General features: G+C 37.7%; 1 protein-coding gene across 1 annotated transcript in view; it reads left to right on the top strand.

Annotated features, from left to right (window-relative positions):
- TLN2 (talin 2) overlaps positions 1 to 21,866 on the top strand; it is a 130,775-nt gene that overhangs the window by 35,391 nt on the left and 73,518 nt on the right. Inside the window, exons 2-9 of the mRNA XM_072345181.1 lie at positions 1,032 to 1,114; positions 10,695 to 10,862; positions 11,724 to 11,821; positions 12,058 to 12,187; positions 13,582 to 13,734; positions 14,488 to 14,630; positions 15,833 to 15,960; positions 20,705 to 20,768. Of these exons, the coding sequence (XP_072201282.1) occupies positions 10,727 to 10,862; positions 11,724 to 11,821; positions 12,058 to 12,187; positions 13,582 to 13,734; positions 14,488 to 14,630; positions 15,833 to 15,960; positions 20,705 to 20,768 (852 nt within the window). The 5' untranslated portion in view covers positions 1,032 to 1,114; positions 10,695 to 10,726. The remainder of the gene's footprint in view (positions 1 to 1,031; positions 1,115 to 10,694; positions 10,863 to 11,723; positions 11,822 to 12,057; positions 12,188 to 13,581; positions 13,735 to 14,487; positions 14,631 to 15,832; positions 15,961 to 20,704; positions 20,769 to 21,866) is intronic.

Here is a 21,866-nt window from a genome sequence, read left to right on the forward strand (position 1 = left end):
ACAGGTCATTTCTAGCAGCAAGCTTTAGGTCACTGAGTCATAGAATGGCTTGGGTTGGAAGTAACCTCAAGGATCATAAAGTTCCAACCCCTCTGCTGCAGGCAAGGTTGCCAATTGCTAGATCAAGTGTGAAATCAAGTTGCCCAGGGCCCCCATCCAACTTGGCTTTCTATTTCTTGAGACATATTGTTTTGTCCAGAAGAGTAACCAGACAATTTTGTAATCACTGACGTAGATCGAAGGTGTTGTTCACTTCATAACGTTGCATGGGGAAAAAAAAAAAAAATATATATATATATATATATATATATATTGCAATTTATTTTTATGTTCCAACTGATTTGCTCATCTGCATGAGTTGAGTATTAAACTTTCCTATTAAATTAGGTTTTGTTTGAATTAAAAACAAAGAACAAGTTCCCCAAAGCCTCAGAGCAGAGGAATGCGAAGCCTAAAACCAACCCAAAAGCTCACCTTCCCTAAACAGCCAAAACCTTGAAATAGTTATATTTTTTTTTCCTCCTTCTCTTTCTTTTAAAAGGAAAACAGAGACCTTAATTCTGTTTTTCCACAAAACTGAAGTGCACTGCGAAGGAAAGTAGCCCAGAGAGGATTTTGTTTGGCTGTTTACTACACTGAGGTACTTCACAAAGAGAATTTAAGCCATAGAAAAGCAGTGTTATTGCAAAATAGTACTCTGTGAGCGACTGTGATTGCTTTATTTACATTAACACCCAGGCTTGTGCTACAAGCTTTTTGTCAGGTGACTAGATAATTTCAGGGTACTTACCTCTATAAACTCAGATCTCATTTGTAGTGGACTTTTAATGTGAGTAATTTGGAAGTCTAGGTTGAATTGGATTACTGTAGGCTATTTTCTTTGGCAATGCTTATCCCAAATCTAAAAGAGAAAAGGAAACTCATAGTTTCCTGAGTTGCTTCCTTTGCAGTGTGCTGGCAGAAAGCACTTCCAATCTCGGAATGAATGGACTGGGGATAAGAAAGTAACTTGTTTGTTTCCTGTGTTACAGACCTGGTTACTGAAAGCATCCTGCATGGTCAAGCAGTACATTTAGACAGCCTTATTTTCTATGAAATGAAGTATAATTCTGAGGTAAGGTTCTGTTTATTTATTTATTTATTTTTAAAAAGCATTATGACAGAGAATAATTACAGTAATTGAAAACCTTTATTTGCTACCTGTGCATTTTGGTACTGTATGAAATACATATATATTCAGCTGTAAATGTATTTATTTGTGAGGAAAAATCAAGGTGAAAATCAAACGTGATGCATGAATGTTGAAGCTCCAAGTAAATATTGTGAATAACAGCCAGGAGACTAACCTGACCATTACATCTTCTGACTATTTTTAAACAGTTTCCAGGGAGACTGGAGGATAATACAAAATAAATGAGTTCTCTAAGCCTCAGAAAGAAGGGCTGTGCCTTTCACTGGTATGAGAACAAATAGCTGAGATGATGATTTGGTTTCATTTTAATATGTGTAAGAGGAGTAACAGGGGAAAAAAAAAGAAATATAATTTCTAGACTAAACAGGTATATTATTTCTAGGCTATAATGCTATGGGATGTGAAGGCTGAAGTGGTAAGCCTGGCTTTGAACAAAATGTTGTTAAATGATACTCTAGTTTTTTGATTTGTTGGAGTAATTTTGACCTTGTGCACCTTATTGTTCTAAATGTGTCCTTGGCTTTCATTCCTCATTTGGAGATGGTGCCTTCAATACTGAAATTTTGCTGTTGGAATTTTGTCCTGCTCTTCTCCATATTTGAAAAATATCTACTGTGAACTTTTAAAATGGCTTGTAAATAAAGCAGCATTTTAGTTTATTAGCAACTATGTCTAAGGACAAGGTTAAATGAAGTTAAATCATTTAAATCATTAAAGAGTAAATAGTTGCTTAAGCTACTTACTTCATTTTATTTATAACTCTTAAGAGAAGGCTAGTATTTCTACTTTGTTCTTGATATTTTCTAGTTGGAGTCAAGTATTTATGGGGAATTCTTATAATAAAGTACTATTGTCCATGAGCTGACATAAGGGAGATCCTGGTAGGCTATTTTATTCTGGCTTAAGGAACCAAGTTTACAGGGGAGATGGTTCATGCAGAGTATGTACTTAGTAATCTTCATGGATAGTGTACTTTAGATGGCAGTCCTAGCTGCAGTTCAACACATCTTAATGTGAATTTGTGCCTGTGTCTAAAGCACAAGCCTATCTAATATTTTCAGTTGTCTGTGCAAGTGTTTTTTCGTAAGTTTCATGCACATGTACTCGTATACTTAAATATTTATGTAAGTACAGAGTATCCATTCTTACATATAATACTCAGGTAACATATTTTTCATTTTAAGAATGAGGGGATAGTTATGAGGCATGAGATTCATCCAGTGTTCCATGTACATCTTGGGATAGGCCTTCCTAGGAAAAATATGTGAATTTCGGCTCAACCATTTGAAGAATCTGCTAATTTGACCATTAACTTTTAAGAAAGATCACTGTCAGGGTTTCTTTATAAGCACATTTGATGGAGGAACAGTTTTGACCTGAGATTAGCACATAGTTGACAGTGTATTAGACTAACCTACTAGACTTGCACACTACTAAGCCCAACTAAAATTTCAACAATATTTTAAGTTCTTTTCCTTTTTAATCCTGCAGTAGGTAGATGCTTTGGAGTTCCATCCTGGTTTCTTCAGAGATATAGATTGTCCTCAACCTTGAAACAGTTTCCTAGATTTTCATAGAGATTACACCATTCTGTAATGTTCTTGTCTCCTTTTCCATTAGTTGTGAGCTTTTGACCTTGGGAAATATTCTTACAGCTGGAAATAAACAAAGGCCAACTTGCTTGCTTGAACCAGTCACTGAATAATGTTAGACTTCTCATGTATCTCTGCTTTTCTGTTTTGTGGCTGCTTGATTTTTTTTTTTATGATGCTAGTCTGTGAATTAAGAAAAAAAAAATAAAGGGAGACTGGATTGCTGCCAGGAAGGTTGTAACTGTCTTTTGCCTGGTTTGGGGGAGCAAATGAATGAATTCTCATAGATTTTAAGAATTCTGTCCTCATTGAATGAAGTAGGCAGACCATGTCCAGTTTTAACTGCTTTCATTGTCAGCATACATCTCTTATCCTTTCGTGTGTAACAATTCTTCAAAGGTGTTTGAATCCTTACACGCATATTAGAGCTGAAATATAAAAGGATGGTATCTTGTTGGAGTAACACGTGGCCTTGTAAAGTCCAAAACTCTACCAGATTAAAGTTAGCTCGTATGCAGTAATCCTTGTGAATGCTTCAAAAATGTTGATTTCGTAAGTGCAAGCATGGTGCCACTGCTCACCTTTTCTGTTTTCATTCATGTCACTGTTTCTGGTAGTAACTGAGATTTCTGCGCTCTATAGCTTATAGGTCTTGTTTCTTTACTGTTGCTCTTCCTTCTCAGTCTCTACATATTTCTTGTAGTTTTCTTTTTCAGTCATTCCCTGTTTTTTGTGGTTTTTTGTTTTCTGTTGAAAGAGTAGTAACGTGGTATTAAAAAAAAAAAACAACAACTTTTTACAGCTAGCTTTCAGCCTCTGTGGTAGCCTAAAACAGCAAAGTATAAACACGGTGTTTTTCTCTGTAAGACTGGGAAAATCTTTTCCTGGTAACATTTTAAATGTGTTGGCAGAAGCCTGCATGATCTACTGTTGTTCAGTTTGATATGTTTTATGAATGCATGATTTTGACTCACAGACAGTGTGTCAGCTGTTGGGTCTACTTGACTTATCAAGATGAAATGGAAGTATCGCTGTTCTCCATGACTACTTCTGTAGGGAAGGGTGTGTGTTGGATTATCATTACTGCCTTCACAATATCTTATTGTGTTTTTTTTAACTGATTTTCTGTAAACTTTGTCTCTATGACATGAACATTATTAAAAATAATAATGTATACAGAAATGGTGGTAATTGTTTATTGATTCATGCTGTGATTGCTCATGAGAAAAAAATGCCTGTATATTATTACAGGAAATGAAATCAAGAGCATTTCAATGGTTGAAACATAAGTGAATTATTATTAAAAGTTAGGTTCAGGTAGCAATTGGCTTAATTCTGAATTTTCCAATAAATATTGTGAGGCAGAAAAACGTATTTTAAAGATCCATTCGGTGAAATTAGCAGCATAACTGCCATACTCTGTACTGTCTTCCTTCAAGTTTTTCTGAGTTCTTAATTATGTGGAATACTAATTACTAGATAGCACTTAATTCATCCAAATAACATTGTGTGTTTGCTGTTTTTTTCCCCTCTGCCTCACTTACTGTTTTAGTGATCTACTTAGAAAGTATTACCTGACTGTTGGGAGAAATAGATCAAAATTTACTGAAAGCAGCTTCAGTGCCTCTTAAATGCAGCATGTCAGATCGGCGAGAATAGAGAACTATTCCATATACAGCCCATCATGGGATTCTGTTCTTATTTTCTGTGTAGCACGGCTGCTTCTGAAGGCAAATTGTGCCCTCATTCCACTTGAAAAAAGATGAAGAAACATGGAATAATATTTAGACCAGATTAGTCGAATCTAGTTGGTCACATCTTAGCTGTGTCACTTAATGACTATATTAACAAATTGGTTTATCTCGTTCTACTTTGGGGAAGATGTCAAGAAGCAGCAGATGTAGCTGGAATTTTGACTTTGAAAACATTGAAGTGAGTATCTTGAAAACCACAACCAGACACGAAGACTTAAAAACTGTTCTCCAAAATTTCATAGCATTTCATCACGTGAAAATGGAGTGAATATGCAGAATTCTGCAAGCCTGAATTTAGCAGCCTGCTTGGTAGTTCAATCTATTACCATTGTCAGTGTGATTTAGAATATGTGGATGAAATACTTGAAACAATTAAATCTGCTCCTGTGGAAAATCAGCTTGGTATTGCTTTAATTCTTCCAGAGAAAGAAAGAATCATTATCTTAATTTATTCTATCCTTTTAAATTCATTTATGTGCTTTTAAATTCCCAGAAATATATTCAAAATTAAGTATGTATCTGACTTCAAACAAGTTGTAGCTCTTGTTATGAATCTCGATGAATGCCTCAAGCTGGCTGTTGTTTGTTTTTTTTTTCCCCAACTTTAAAAATAAGTGCATACATCTGTATCTCAGTACTGCGTAAGTTAGACTCTTGGCATCTGTGAATATCTTCATTGCTGTCCTACCTAATGGGGCTTAAAAGGCTTCGTGCCTAAAGAGGAAGCACTGCATGTAGAGAGGAGCCTCGCAAAGGGATGCTGCTTCACCTCTTATGACTTGTACAAAACTCGTACTCTTCTATTGCAGCTTTCTTCTGTGCTGCTCTTGCCAAATAGGAACTAAAGCCTGGAGGGCCTTTTAAAAGAGTTTAGTTGTTGACTGCTGTGTCAGAATCTTCTACTCATGAGATGATGACTTTGACATTAGAGCTTATTTCAGTCAAATCTTACCTTCTGTTATCCAAAAGCAATTTTGGGTGGTTCCCAACAGTGGTACTCTTCTCACGATACCTTGCAATGTACATTTTATTTTGAAGGTACATTAATATAAGTTTGCAGATTTGTCTTTTGACTTGAAAAGCAAACTGTAGTTGAATTGATAATGGAATGACTCTCCTATGAATAACACTTAAATTCAAGTATTTTGGTCTCTTACATAATTTTGCATGAAGGGACTTACTTGTACTGGGCAAAATAGACGATGCTCCTGTACGACTGTGTGATTTGAAAAAGGCATGCTTAGTGCCTGCTAATAATTAAAGTTTACTTTCACAGTAGCTTCCTAAGCTTGCCTCTGTTCACCTTTGGCTTACTGTTTTTCAAGTTACCTGTTTTTAAGACGTAGTATTGCATACTGTTGTGAATTTGCTTAGATTCTTGAAGGATTTAAATGCAAGCTTGCTTATCAGAACATGTGGTGTGTGTGTGTGTACATAGGCCTTGTGGTTAAGTGGGCCTTTTCTTAGGGGAGGGGATGTGTGAGAGGTCTTACATTTAATCATCAATGTACATTTTACAAGCACAGAATAAAGAACGTTCTGTGGAGTAGCATCAAGTGACTTTTATGTTGACTGGTGGAAGGAAGACTTGTAGTTATTTTGTTTGCTTACTTAAAGACTTCTGACTAGCCACCCCAGACAGTGCACAGTGCCTGAGATTTTGTCTACTTTTGATCATTTCTAAAGCTGATACCTTTGTACTCACAGAACAAAAGTTAATGTTTAATGTTGTTCCTCTCATCTTTAATCTAATTTGAAGAGAACTGGGACTTTTTAGTTTCTGGCTGTCAGAATAGTGTGTACTGCCCCCTTCTAAATTCACCAGTGAAACACTAATTGGTGTTTGAGTTCATACACACGTAAGCTATTTGGGTGTAAGTGATAATTCTTCCTGAAGCATCTCTCTACAGTGTTCTCAGGGGACTGGCAAGGCACAGCCACCATATATCAGTTAGGCACTATACAACGATCTTGCAGAGAATCTGCCCAGTATACTAAGAAAATTAATAGCACCTTTGAGAGCAGTTTGGTGGAGTGCAGGATAAGTACGAAGGATGACAACAAATAGCATTGACCAAACTGCTTAAAGTACTATTGAGTTTGTAGTAAAGCATGTTTTGTAAATCCTAATGTCTGCACGTCCATCTTTCTGCCTGCCCCATGGGCCCATCATTGATTGTGCAAGATGGCACTTTGTTTTACATTTATAATTTTGGAAATAAGATGTGTAGTTAATATTACAACAGGGTTTGTGGTTTTGGGTACTTTTTGCTTAAGATCTTAACAGGTACCAGCCCACTGAAGAAATGTTGGGTATGTTGCAGTAGAATTAGACATTCAGCTATGAAACAGTTGAAAAGGTAACATGTCCTGTTTTTCTGGTGCCTTGTGCCAGCAGGGCAGTGATGAGGGTACTAAGATGAATGGAGAGCTTCTAACCCACTAGATTTTCTTAGAAAGTTACTCTAGTATAAAAATGCATATTTTTGTCTGTAGTAATATGTATAAATGTAGGCTTTTAGATTGTGAGTCTCGTGACCTAGATATGGGTTTGCTCAGGCTTAAAAATGAATGCATTAAGGAACATCTACAGGAAGACAGGTCTCTGCAAAACCATGACAGAGCTTTGTTTTTCACCAACAGCACCAATAGTGGCAGCTTTGCTGATGGGAGTAGTTCATATTTGATGTGTCCGTGTTAGTTGTTCCACATTTGCCTATTGAAGAAATGCAGCTATTTTGACTTGCACTTTACTTAAAACATTCCATTAGCAAGAGTGGGAAATGGAAGGCAAAGGAGTGTTCTTTTTGTCATAACATTAAGCAGAAATAGTATTAAACTAAGAAAATAAATGATCTGTGTTCTGTTTGCTTAGCAGTGTAGCTCAAAATATATATATTTCCTCAGCTGCCATACATCCCAGACACTGGGGTAGGGATGATACAAATGAAGTGAGGCAGTCATGTGGATGCTCAGGGAGATCAGTGTTTGCCAAGTGGTTACTCCTGTAAATCTAATTTCTTGTAAATCTCTCATTTATCTCATAAGCCATCATAATTCTTCTGTTTTATTGTATGCTTTTAGCTTGATGATGGTTGATTTTTACTTGAATTATGTGATGCAAACTTTTGTTCTTATCAATATTCAGAGGCACAGCCTTTTATCCTGGGTTACGGGTCTCTTGAGAGTCCTTGTAAAATGCTTTTTGAGATGATTACACTTCCCTTTCTGTTTCTTCGCACAGCAGCTGATGGGGTAGACTTAATGCCAGTGCCACCTTCCCAGTCTAGCACAGCTGGTCAGTCACTCAGTTGCCATTTAGCTTCTCAGGGAATGTGCTGTGGAATTTGTGTATTTGTTACTTGACACCAGGAAGGAAAAGCATTTCAAACTTCCAGTAGAAGAAGAGAGTGGGTATGTTTTGACATTGACTTTGTTCTTGTTAATTTGGAGGCATTTCAAGGCGGACTTAATGACTATATTTGCTTTTGTTTGACTTGGTGCCTTGTGACTTGCTATCCATCATTACCTTTATGTTTTCTGGCTTATTTTCTATCAAATCAGTAAATCAGTAGAAAAACATTTTAGGAACTTGCTTCAGGGAAGAAGCTTTTAGGAAAGATAAAGGTAGCATTTGCTGAAAATTCAGTTTAAGCTGTGCAAATGGAAGCATGGGGCCCTGCTGCAAGTCTTATCCTCCCAAGTCAGTGACTTGCTGGTCTCTTTGTGGTCTAAATGAGACCAAATGAGGGTGATTATCCTTTGTCCACTTGGTGCTCCTGTTCCTTTGCTGAAGATGACTAGTACATTGGATTCTCTGTCAAGTTGTGTTAGATAATCACTCCATAACCCAGTTCTGTCAAAACTAAGGAAATGGTTGTTCTTAAATATGGTGGCCAACATAGGAAAAAAAAAGTGCCAGAATTGGGTGAATGTGATTGTGCAAACAGAAATGTTGGCAGCTGTTATCTTCTGGAGCTGGAACGTAGCAGGCTGTCATAGCAGTTAGCCAGTGCTGAACTGCAGCTGGAATGGCAGGCATCTGCACAGCATGATGTTACTGCTCTCTGAAGAACTTTAACATTGTCTTGGTTATAGATCTTTTCGGTGTTTAGCAATATATTTGTTGTTACACTTGAAATAGGTTTGCTTGTTGTCATGGTCTATCCAAGCTATCTTTGTGGGCACAAGGACACGATTCAGACACTAGTTATACTCTTGTTTTGTCAGGATTTCCCAGAGCAGAGGATCTGTGAGAACTCAGCTCCAGGTTTTGATGTTCACACTCCAAATACATACTGTTAGTATTGGGTTCTATCTATGAGTTTGGAATCAGTGTACAGAAGATTAAGGGAATATGGAGGTGGGTTTTTTGGAGGGGAGGGAGGAGAAAAGGGTTTTTGTGTTCTGTTTTTTTCCTGGGTTGTTTTGTTGTTGTTTTTTTTCTTGTGGGGAAAAAACAGCTCTCCTGTTTGCTACCCAGAGGATGGAAACTGTCTCAGCTCCTGCTGAAAACCAGGTGGGGATGTTTAGATCTTGAGGGTAATATGATGGTGACAGATGAAAACCTGTCTCTGATTTTTGAGAACACAGTGCTGGAAGAAGCCAATAGCTCGTGGGTCCCTTCATAACTCTTCTCAGAATGAAATATCTTTTGGGATGTCCAAAAACAGGAGCATTGAGTTTGAAGGAGACCAGACTGTCAATACTTCTTGGTCCTTCCTTCTTTACAGAATAGTATTTGAACAAGATATCAGCCCAGGACTTAAGATGCAATACAGGTGGCTTGTGGGTCTTACCTTTAGGTGCAATAGAAAAAGCAGAGGAGAGGGGAGCTTTTTGTAGTTCCTGTGAACTTCTGTTCGCTGATGTCAGTTTATATCTCTTACTCTTTTAAAAAAAGAGTAGCAAACAGGAGAGAAGGAGAGTCCAGAGAGAGCTGCATTAAATTCCTCTGCAGACAGAGGAGGGAGCAGGAGCTGTAGCACCATACTGCTCCTGAAGCCCACAACCAGCTTGTACAGAAGGCCTGGGAGTTAGGATTGCTTTTTGAGCAACTTGTTCAGGCTGTTCTTCATGCTTGTGTGGCTTTTTTTCCAGCTGTTACTGTGCCAGTTTCTTTTGAGTTTGTATATGTACACATGGACACAAAGTTCTCCCCACGACCATTCTGCATGGTGAAATGACTGCTCAAGCCCGTAATTTCTATTGATACTTTAGTTTTTGTAATGCTCTGTTTTTCATTTATTTATAGAGTACTAAAATCTTTGTTGTGTTGAACATCTGTGGAAAGATTTTTGGTTTTATTTTTTTCTTATTGTTTTTATTTTTTTTTCTTTTTTTTTTTCCTTTTTCTTTTTTTTTTTTTCTTTTTCTCCTGCATTTATTTTGTGCTGCTTCTATACTGGATGGTTGTATCTTAAAGTAAGGACTGTTTAGGAGGGTTTTAAGCATTAGTAGGGAAAGATCTTCATTTATTTATGGGCCTTCATCTAGAGTGATCGCCTCAAAAATCCGGGTTTTAATCAGGCACTCTTAAATTTGGAAGGCACTTTACTTTGCTTCTTGCACATTTCTCTCACTCAGCAATAAAGGGCTTTAGTTCTGTACAGTTCTTGGAGATAGTTTCGGAAAGTCCAGTGATGGGAGTGTCGTTTGGAGTGTCATGACTGCAAGGGAAGACACTTGAGACAAAACCCAGACCATCTATAAAATAGGACAAAAAGCATCTGTAGCTTCCTGTTTCTGTAGACAAATGCTGTCAAATTCAGTGATGTTTCTAAAATAGAGCACAAATGAAAAATAACTTCTTGAAACTTTCAGTAGCTGCGCAACGGGATAAAAAAAATCTAGCAGAGTTATTTTCTAGAGACTTGAAGAGAACACACAGTATTACATACTTGTGAATCTCCATTTGCTTATGTGATTAGTTGCCAGTTAATCTAACATACTAACAAGAGTGTGTGCTGAGAGAAGTAATTTTCATCATCAGGGGTAACCTTTAGGAATGGTTACACACCTTTTCTGAAAATGAATTTCCAGTATGCCAAGAGTAATATCTGTTTGGGGGGGATAATTTGTAGCTCGATGATTCTATCAGGACTGTATGTAGAAATGTGTTGGCGAACATGTTTCAATGAACTCATTTCATTCTAGTTTCAGTAGGGAACTGCAAGTGATTTGACACCATGGTAGCCCTTTCCTTGAAGATCTGTGTCCGCCAATGCAATGTAGTGAAGACGATGCAGTTTGAACCATCCACTGCAGTGTATGATGCCTGTAGAGTTATTCGTGAACGAGTGCCAGAGGCTCAGATGGGGCAAGGTGAGTTCTTTATACATGTTTGTAGTGCAGATGCAAATTAAAACACCTTTCTGAAATTACAATGAATAGACATAACATATCCTTTCCTCTTCATTGTGGCTGTTAAAACGTTTCTTTCCCTGTTAGGAAAACTCACTGTGGTTCAATACTGACTGATCAAACTTGTACCTGCACAGCAGAAAGTGTTATCCTATAGTTTGACTGTCAGCTGTACACATTTCACTTCTCCAACTAGAATGCACACTGAGATGATGACTGTGATATTCACATGCAAGCTACACAACCACTGCTATTTCATTACTGAGGTGCATTCCCCCAAAATGAAAATTAGAGCAGTCTATGCTTCCTTGGTATTTCTGTGCTTTGCATAAAGCACTTTGTCTGCTTGTAAAGGTCACAAGCTATTTATAGGCACAGATTCTAAAATTTCATATAACTGGTTCTGTGCTGAATTTGTCTGTAAACATCTCTGTATGGATCACTTGGCTTTTCAGCGGGGCTTTTAATTAAGGTCTGTAGGAAAAACTCTTCTTGTCGAGCTGGGCTCTTCCTTCAAAACTTGGTATCTTTCAGTTACACTTTCATTAATTAAGCTCTTAAATAAGTATGAATTATTGTTATACACCACACTTAAGATGAGACATTGTCCAAAAACTGTGGCTATATTTACCTGCTCTATTCTGATATCAGCTGCTAATCTAAATATTTTCTCAAGGACCAAAAAATATATTTTTCCAAGTTCATTAAGAATGGGAGGTAAATGTAATTAGTGTAATTATGAAGCTGAATAGCCTTAACTGAAGCCACACTTGTATTATGAGGTTTGATACTTTTCAGTAATCTGTCTCTTCTGTTCCACAGCCTCTGACTATGGATTGTTCTTGTCGGATGAAGATCCTCGTAAAGGTATATGGCTGGAAGCTGGAAGAACACTGGATTATTACATGCTGAGAAATGGGGTATGGTACAAGTCTGTTGTTTCTTTGATCGTGTTTTTAGAAAGTTTGTTTCCCAACTTAGCAAGAAAAATGTTTAGTGTTGAGAGGAGTAGGAGGATTTTAAGTATTTTCCTGAGACTGATGCACCAAGTGTGCACAAAAAATTAAGAGAAATCATACTTTAAATATCTGCTCTACTGAGTTGCTTTTTTGCTGCGACTTCCATATGCTTAGAAACAGTATTGTTTACTTCCTAGGATGTACTGGAGTACAAAAAGAAACAGAGACCTCAGAAAATACGTATGTTGGATGGTTCCGTGAAGACAGTCATGGTGGATGATTCCAAAACTGTTGGTGAACTGCTTGTTACCATTTGCAGCAGGATAGGTAAGATTCTGGAACCTACATATTCAAGAAGTTCTTTTTTTTTTATTTGTTGTATTGACATCTTAAATACTGCATATAAATTGGCACATGTTCCAAAATTACTGGAATTTGTTACCAGTTAACATTTACCAAATGTTTTTCAAAGCTGTTGTCCGGTTTTTCTTGTGGTAGTCAGTTAAGAATTAGTGATGTCCTTAAACTACAGTGTTTAGTATTTGAAGACACAGGGGGTTTTGTAGCAGCATAGTTATGTGCAACTTCTTATGCAGGTTTACCTCTAGGTAGTAGAAAAGTAGGACTAAATTCGTACTCAACATTAATATCATAGAAGCTGTTAATCCTGAAATATACTTAAGGTTAGGGTACTATATTATAACTCATTTGATCACAGTACGGTAATACTTGCATAACTGCATATGGAAACTATCCAGAGAAGGAGATGAACTAAAATGTGTTCTATTGGTTATAGTCTGCTCTTACATTTACCTAAACAGTCATTTTGATAAACCTATTCAGAGCTAACTATAAATATGCTTTCAATATAAAATAGCTTGAATCATGTTAAATGATTCAATTGAATAATTCTCATTTTGAATTAGTGGTGTTAAATTGATTGGGAATAATTCATCTGCAAAGAGAATTAAGCTAAATCTACATGTTTCTATTTACAGTGTTCTGATGCTAAATTCCAGTGTATGCAATTAAAGAAGTTTGAGTAATTTTCACAATGTGTTCAAATAGGCAGGTATTAAACATAAATGTGCATTACCAAGCAGGGTAGAAAGATAGGTAGAACATAAATCAGAGCAACGTATCTCGTAGGATGAATGCTGTGGCCTGGTTTTTCTTCATTTTCATGTAAAAGTGGCAGGACAAGTAAAGAGTTCTAAAAATCTTTAATAAGAAAAGAAGAAAAAAAATATCTTTATTCCTCAGCCTGTTCTTCCAGCTTCTACACATTGTTGGCAAGCTGAAATTACCCAATTCTCAGGAAACAATGGTAGGCATCCAATGAAAGGAATTTTGCCACGGTGTATCTCCCTTCTGGAATTTACTGCTGCTTAACCTTCTTATCATGTTCTTAATCTGGTGGTTTCTCACAGTAGATAACAAATAAATAAACAGATGTGACTATCTGTATGAAATTGACAAATACAACATACAAAGAAATAATGTACAATGCCAGATGTTGAAGAACTGTCAGTGTAGGAGTTGTAGGTTATTTTTGGGATCCCTTTCCCCATCCCCTGGGTGCTCTGATTTGCATTTCATATGTAGTGTCTTTATTATACTTGAAATGAGCTACCAGTGTTTTGATGTATGGAAAATCATTTTATCTATTCTAAAATGTATTGAATTCTTGTTACAAACACTGGGTTTATTTATAATTCCAGGAATAACAAATTATGAGGAATATTCTTTAATCCAGGAGAGCATTGAAGAAAAGAAAGAAGAGAGTACAGGAACACTTAAGAAAGATAGAACGTTGTTGCGTGATGAAAGAAAAATGGAAAAATTGAAGGCAAAGCTTCATACAGATGATGATTGTGAGTAGTGTGTTCCAGGATGATTTTTGCACTAGTGTTTTTCCATAGGATACAACAAGAATTGCATACAGGAATGCAACTGAAGCTTCTTCAGTCTGATGCAGTTTGATCCCTGCTTGTATTGCATCTGTTCATATATAGTGTCTTCTACTACTGTATACTTTTAAACTGAGTTAAATAGAGAAATTCTTGCCTCTAGCTATAAAAGTACCCGTGACTTTTGGGGTATTTGTTGCTTTTTGGTTGTGGAGTTATAATGTGGTTGGGAAGGGAATATTTTTATTTTCATATTGACCTTTTTCACACATTCATTCAAGTAGGATATTTAACAACTGATGCCTACCAAAAGCCGTATTAAGGTTGTTAAGTCTTTGGAAGTAAACATGTTAAGTGTAAATAGAGTTAGGACTAAGATAATATTTGACTTGTTTTATATGCAAGGTGATGAAAACCTCTTTGTTTTAACATCAGGGTACTGAGATTAACTTCTATTGGGAGGGAGATATTTCAAAATGTATTCAAGGAAAAGGAAGGTGAGCTGTAGTAAACTCTCGTTTGTCAGCATGCTGTTCTTTCATTAAATTCTCATTTGTAGCAGCCTTTGCCACTGACTAGAAACATAAATGAAAGCAGTATTTTATTTGTTGGATACCCCCTTCAGTGGAAAGGGCAATTTTCACATTATGTTCACAATAGCTATCAACACTGGCAACAGGGCATATTAAAGAGCATGTGTGTCTGATTCTGTTGCAGTAAATTGGCTGGATCATAGTCGAACATTTAGAGAGCAGGGAGTTGATGAAAACGAAACACTGCTGTTGAGACGGAAGTTCTTCTATTCAGACCAGAATGTAGATTCAAGAGATCCTGTTCAACTGAATTTGCTTTATGTCCAGGTACAGTATGTGAACCAGAAGTTCTAGCTGTGTGGGATGTGCTTTCTCCTGGTTTCCTTAAAACATTCAGTAATGCCTTGTCTCTAGATCAGTCTTTTAAGTTATTGGGCATAGGTCTTCAAATTCTTTGTAGCACGGAACATCATTTCTAACTCGCAGTCAGCTTTCTGCCTTTTTACCTCTTTTCTCTTTCTGCCTGATCAATAAGAGAGCATCTTCCTCATGCTCTTTTCAGTCTGCAACTTTTTGAAGATGTTTAAACCTTAGTAAAGTTTTGTGGTTTTTTTCAGAAGATGGTTTCTAGCTACATACTCCAGTAAAGTTGACTACAATGCAGTTTGAAATCAGTAATGTTTTAAACATTTTGTTCTGTTTTTTTTAATAAATAAATAGTTCTATTTATTTAATGCTTAATTGGATGTTCAGATGTTATACTTGCAACTGATTCAAGTGAGGTTGCTTTAAATTACATTTTAAAACTCTGAAGCAAGTTGTAAAAATGACATTGCTTACAAGTCTGCACAAGACTTCAAGAATTTTAGAGGATTGTTGCTCTGAGCTGTTCTCTTGCTCATTAGATACTTTCAGCATGTGCACCTACAAGAGTGTTCATAGTTACTGTCTTGTCGTTGTTTTCTGTATGGATAGATGAGCATTCCATTCCAGAGCTATAAAATCCATTATCTTCTATCACCACAAAATCTGAATTAAAAGGGGTAAAATGCTGTTCAACTTCACCTCTTGCTGTTTGTTTTTTTAATTGTGAGTTATGCAGATCATTTTCCCTGCTATTAAAGGTTGGTAAGATAAGAGCTTTTAAGCTGTGTATGTATGCATATCCACACATATACATACACACACACACATTTATATACATACACGTGTGTGTATACGTATTTAGGTTGTGTTTTGTATATACAAATGTATGTTAGTCCACTACTTGGAAATGTATGTCAGTCTACTACTTGATGAAAGATTTTACAGTTATTATTTCAGGATGTCTCTCTGGGTATTAACCAGAAAAGAATCTAGCCATTTGTTTATCATTTCATTGTGGATATGTTTATGACCAATATAATGAAGACATTCAGACAGAAAACTGTATTGCTGGATTCTTGGCCTGTGCTGAAACTTTTAAGGAATTTCAGAGATGGAATAATTACCTTGAGTGTCCTTGATATGTCTTTCTTTACCTCGTACAGGCTCGTGATGACATTCTGAATGGTTCCCATCCTGTCTCCTTTGAGAAGGCCTGTGAGTTTGGAGGCTTTCAAGCACAGATCCAGTTTGGACCTCACGTAGAACACAAACACAAACCTGGATTTTTAGAGTAAACACTTCTGTTAACTTATAAATTTGGGTGACCTGAAGTGTAACTATTGTTAGGTTGTCACAACTTAAATGTGTTTTAGTATGGCAAGCAGAGGCAGCCAGATCCCGTGTATTTTCTGTGGTAGGAGCCTTATTGCATAAATCAGTGCTCGGTCTGCTGAGGAGACCTTTGGCTGTGACTGATTAGGCATTACAGGGTGCCAGCTTTTCCCAGAATGCCAGTTAGCTGTGTAGCTGGTATTCCCAATCACATGGTGATGATGATCATGGACACCCTTCCTACTTTCTTGAAAAGCCAAAGTTCATGTTATTTGCTAGACTCAGTCCTGTTAATGCAACCCCATTCTCATGTCATGTACGTTAGTCATGTAAGCTCCTTGCATCAGAAGTGCTTTGAACTTCTCTGCAGCTGAAGAGCTACAAGTTGACCATCTGGGATTAGATTTAAGAGTACTGAAACTTTTGTTATTCCAGAGCTAGAGAGAACTAGAATTTTATTCTTGTTTGGAAGTTCTTTTCTACCTACATTTGATAATGCAATTTGCGAAGCTAGAGATATATCAATGAATATCACAGATTTTTATCTGATAGGAAAGCACTTATATCCTTATATCCAATCTAAATCTACCTTCTTTGAGCTTGAAACGGTTTCCCCTTGTTCTGTTACAATAGACCCTGCTAAAGAGGTTGTCCTCTTTTTTCCTGTTGCTGCCTTTTAGATACTGAAAGGCCACTGTCAGGTTACCTTGGAGCCCTCTCTTCTCCAGGCTGAACAGCTCACCCATATCAGCCTGTCCTTGCAGGGGAGATGTTCCATCCCTTGGATCACTGTTGCGTCCCTCCTCTGGATGCACTCCAGCAGGTTTCTGTCTCTCCTGTACTAAGAACTCTACATCTGGATGCAGTACTCCAGGTGAGGTCTTACCAGAGCTAAGTGGAGGGTCAGGATCACCTCTCTCAACCTGCTGGTCACACTTCTTTTGAAGCAGCTCAGGATATGTTTGTCTTTCTGGGCTGCAAGGGTGCACTGCTGGCTCATGTCCAGCTTCCCACCCATCAGTACCCCAGAGTCCTTTTTGGCAGGGCTTTGCTTGATCTTTTCATCCCCTAGCTAGTACTGGTAGTAGAGATTGCCTGTCACTCATCTCATGACATCATATGAACAGAGATCTGCCACTGTACTCTTCGTTTCAGTCTTGGCCAGGAGGTTCTGCTTACAGGTCATCCATCCTTTAACCTTTGTTGTGATGTCCTGCTGTTTTCAGCAGGGCAGTCTTAGTTTGACGTTTAGAGATCCTGTTTCTTCTACAGTTGCTCATTTTCTTATTGGTTTTCTTAGTGGAACTAACTGGAGATGGGATTCTGAGAAAGGAAGTTTGAGAAGTTAAAAGTAAGGTACTTATTGAGCAATTATTGAAGCCTTGTCTTCAAGTGACGCTCAGATGTCTCAAAACAATGGATGCATACTTGCTTTCTGTCCTGTTTGACTGTCAAGTGCTCAGTGCTGAATATTTGTTAGCCTAAATGAGGGATTTACTGTACTTCAGTGAATCACTTCAAAATGATGGCTTGATTTGTAACATGAAATACTACAACCTTGTTTGTTTCAAACTGTTCGCTACTGGAGGATTTCCCTGAGACAGCAGTTCAGTTGCACAAGCAAACCACATGAACAAACATCCTTCATTTCCAATTAATAATTAGCTTTCCTTTGTACCATCTCTTTACTACCAGCTGGCTGGTGAGCCTTTCCTGGTAGGGCTGCTGATGTCCCTAAGAGTGATGGAGATCCACTGTGATTACATTAATGTACTTTTGGTTGTTACTCCTTAGAATTGTGGTCAGTTGTGCAACTCCCTAGAACTGTGATCAGCTGTGCAACATTCTTCTTCTGGGTTTGTCCGTTGTCTGCTTTTTCGTTCCTTCTCCATCCTCTCACTCCGGGAGTATTTGTGCTGCAAACTATTGCAGTGTTATCTCATGACAAGCTACTGTATCATGGTAATGATTTCAAGAGTTGGGTGTTCTTAGCTCTAGTTGGTTTTGATTTTTAAAGAAATAATTCCCCACAAACATTTTCCAAACTGCTGTGCAGTAGTCAATTATTACCTGGGGCAGTCCCAGATACTTATACAAACTGGGGGAAGATCTCCACAGGGTTGCTCTCAAGGAGAAGGACTTGGGGGTCATGGTGCAGGAGCTGGACATGAGCCAGCAGTGTGTGCTTGCAGCCCAGAAGGCCAGCTATGTTCTGGGCTGCATTAAATAGGGGTGGCCAGCAGGGAGGAGGAAGGTGATTGTCCCCCTCTGCTCAGCTCTTGTGAGGCCCCATCTGGAGTACTGTGTCCAGGCCTGGGGTCTCCAGCACAAGAAAGATGTGGAACTCTTGGAATGACTCCAGACTGAGATGACCAGAGGGCTGGAGCACCTCTCCTATGAGGAAAGGTTGAGAGAAGTGGGCTTGTTTAGCTTGGAGAAGGCTCAGGGGAGACCTCATAGCAGCTGTCCAGTACTTGAAGGGAGCGTATGGAAAAGAGAGGGAACAGCTGTTTACAAAGGTGGATAGTGACAAGACAAGGGGGAATGGTTTTAAACTGAGACGGCGGAGGTTTAGATTCGATATTAGGAAGAAGTTTTTCACCCATAGATTGGTGATGCACTGGAACAGGCTGCCCAAGGAGGCTGTGGATGCCCCATCCTTGCAGGCATTCAAGGCCAGGCTGGATGTGGCTCTGGGCATCCTGGTCTGGTGGTTGGCGACCCTGCAGACAGCAGGGGGTTGTAAATGAGATGAGCACTGTTGTCCTTTTCAACTCAGGCCATTCTGTGATTCTATGATTATTTCCATCTTCTAAGCATTCTTCTCTGTCTTTTTAGTTTTAAGATCATTTTTTAAGGTTCTGTGTCATAATTGTATTATGCTTAAACAAAGCTTTTGGTTAGATGATATTTGTGCTTGGTAAACAATGCTAAATGGTTTAAAGTTATCACAGAATGAAATGTTATGCAGAACATATAGTAATTTATTATGTTAATATAAGTGAAAAATGTTTAAGTAACTGAACTGCATGTTAAAAAAGAGAACATAACGATAGTGGAGATGACCTACAACTGGAATTAAAATTCTTATAACCTTGTTATTCTCTGCAGGAAGTTTTCTCTACTTATTGTTTTATTTTCATGTAAATGAGTTCTGACTGTAATAGCATTGAGCCTTGTAAGCCACCAAACGTAGCTTCTCACTATGGTATAATTATTTTCATAAAATTACGTACTTCTCAGTAATTCTTGTTGCACTTGTGCCTTCTGTGGAGAAGCCTGTTCCAGTGACATAAACCCCTTGCCTTCTGATTTCAAGTTCATGTGTTTGGTTTAGCTTTGTATGCATTTGGTTGCGCTTAGTCTTTATGAGAGTCTTTCTGTGAAATCTCATGCTTCTGTTTTGAGTCTAATCAAGCTAAGCTCTCCTGTCTTGTTAGGAGCAAGATACATAAATAGTGTAGATGAATGCTGACTCTTATCAAAAATGTTTTTTGTCATTTCAGAAAGCATTTAGTTGTTGGCGTTTTTTCAAAAAGGCTGAGAGCTTTTGAATTTCACCTCCCTGTTTCCTAGCTGAGTATTGATTCCTTTCAAAGAGGAAGTAGCCATGTTTTATGTAAACTGTGCTTTTTTTAATGTAAACATGTGTGAAATACAGTTAATTGTCCACTTGCTCACTGCTGGCACCTGAACATGCATCCAGGTTCCCTTAAGGGAGGTTTGTTTGCTCATGCAGAAAACAGCACGTAGCAGAAAAGTGCTAGTATATTTTAGTATTATTTCAAGTCTTTCTTTCATTGATCAAGTTTGCATTATATTAATGTGCAAAAATCCTTTATCCTTGTCATTAATAAATGATTTTGGCACAGATGAAAATTATTGCCTGCATTTTATTAGCCTTTTGATATTGGTTGTTAGAATTTCCTTGAAGTTCAAATCAAAGGAAACTGTGAAAGCTCTTAAGCTACCAAATTCCTAAAAGCCCTTCATGCTCTTCCTGCTAGCAGTTGAAATTCTGTGTTGCATCTAGAAGCAATGTTTAAATTTGATAAGATAATATCTATTGAAGTAGTCTTATTATTCATATGTACATTAAAAAAAAGGATCACCTATAACTTGCACACCTCTGCTTTTATTTAGAAACATGCTTGGTGACTGCTAAATTATTCCACCCTATTTTACTGCCTTTACCTGACTTTTTCAAGATTACTGGGTATATATCTTTATGGTAATGAAAGACAATGGGCTGGCACTTATCATAGAATCATAGAATCCTTAGATTTGGAAGGGACCACTGAAAGCTGTCAAGTCCTGCAATGAACAGGGGTACCAGAGCCTAGATCAGGATGCCCAGCACCCTATCCAGCCTTGCCTTGAAAGTCTCTGGGGATGGGGCATCAATCACAACACTGGGTAACCTGTTCCAGTGCCTCACTGGATTATGTATAATAATCTTCTTTCTTTGAAGAACTGTGGAAGTAATTCAAACTCGATGTTATATAATCTTGCTATTAGATGCTTCTTAACTAAGTTCACTGTCATCATGTGTAATTACAGAGATTGAAGAAGATATAGATATTTTATGTCCAGTTCAGGAAGGTGAAGGTTGGGTGGCATAGTAGCAATGAAAGAGTGTGGAAAGCATCCCTTCTCAAGAAGGCACTATTAACTGTAGTAATGTTTGTTTGTTTGTTTCCTAGCCTAAAAGAATTTCTACCTAAAGAATATACCAAACAAAGAGGGGCTGAAAAAAGAATATTTCAGGTAATTGTGAGTCTGAAAAACAGACTGGTTTTTGTCCTTCACTGATAACTAATCAGTGTACTTTGTTGAAGGGGACAGAGAAAATACTTAATGACCTTTTTCTCAGTTGCATTGAAATGTAAGGATGTATGTTTGTAGTAAAGCAGAAGCACATTTAGGAAAACTCTTTTCACTACTTCTGCACAGTCTTTCATGCATTCAGTGTTTAGTTGTGAGCTTCAAGTGATAGGGAGTTTTCCAGCTAATACTTTCATTCAGCGATGTGCCTGGAAATCACATAGTTGTAAAAGACTCAAAGCAGTTGATTCTTCAGTATACTAGTACCATTGGAACTATTCTCAAACTCAAGTGCTAGAGATGCCCTAAATGTCTGTGCTGACTGAAATATGAATTCGGCAGTGTAATCTAATTTGAAAATTCTGAGGACAGCAGCTGAAAGCAAGTCATACAGTTTCTGCAAAGATGTACCAGTGATCTGCAATCTTGAAAGAGAAGTAGAAGAGCTGCAGGAGGTCAGATACTTTCCTATGTCTATAACACTCGTAATGTAGGATGTCTGTAGCTTGCTAAATCTTCAGACTGGAGCTTGTAGTACATAGCTTGTAAATGAAGACGCATAACACTTTTCCGTATACCTTTAGCTGGTGATGGTGACCTAGTTTAAAGAAAGAAGTTTCTTTCATGTCTGAATGTGGGACTGATAGCAAATTACTTGCCCAGGTCTGAATAGTTTCAACAATGATGTGCTTCAGTGTATGGATATTAATCAGTGAGGGCTCTGACTTTGATCAAGCTGCAGCATTAAGTCAGAGTAACAAAGCTGTCTCTTTGGAAAACATAAACCATTCTCCTGAGTTATAAAATTTTTGAGTTTGGCAGATGACTTTCTCCAAGTCATCTACAATGTCTGTACTCCGTGTTCATCAGGGATCCTAGCCATGTTCTTTGCTGAATTTGAGGGATCTGATTTGGTTGTGTCCTTAGGATGCAAGAAGATTAATTTTAGAGTTGCAATTGCTCCTCTCAGTGCTCCTCTGTGGAGTTTTAAGGTGGGAATTTAAGTTGGAGTAGGGAAATGTTTCCCATGTTGCTGGTGCT

Source organism: Excalfactoria chinensis, chromosome 10, assembly GCF_039878825.1.
Source record: "Excalfactoria chinensis isolate bCotChi1 chromosome 10, bCotChi1.hap2, whole genome shotgun sequence".
Taxonomy (NCBI): domain Eukaryota; kingdom Metazoa; phylum Chordata; class Aves; order Galliformes; family Phasianidae; genus Excalfactoria; species Excalfactoria chinensis.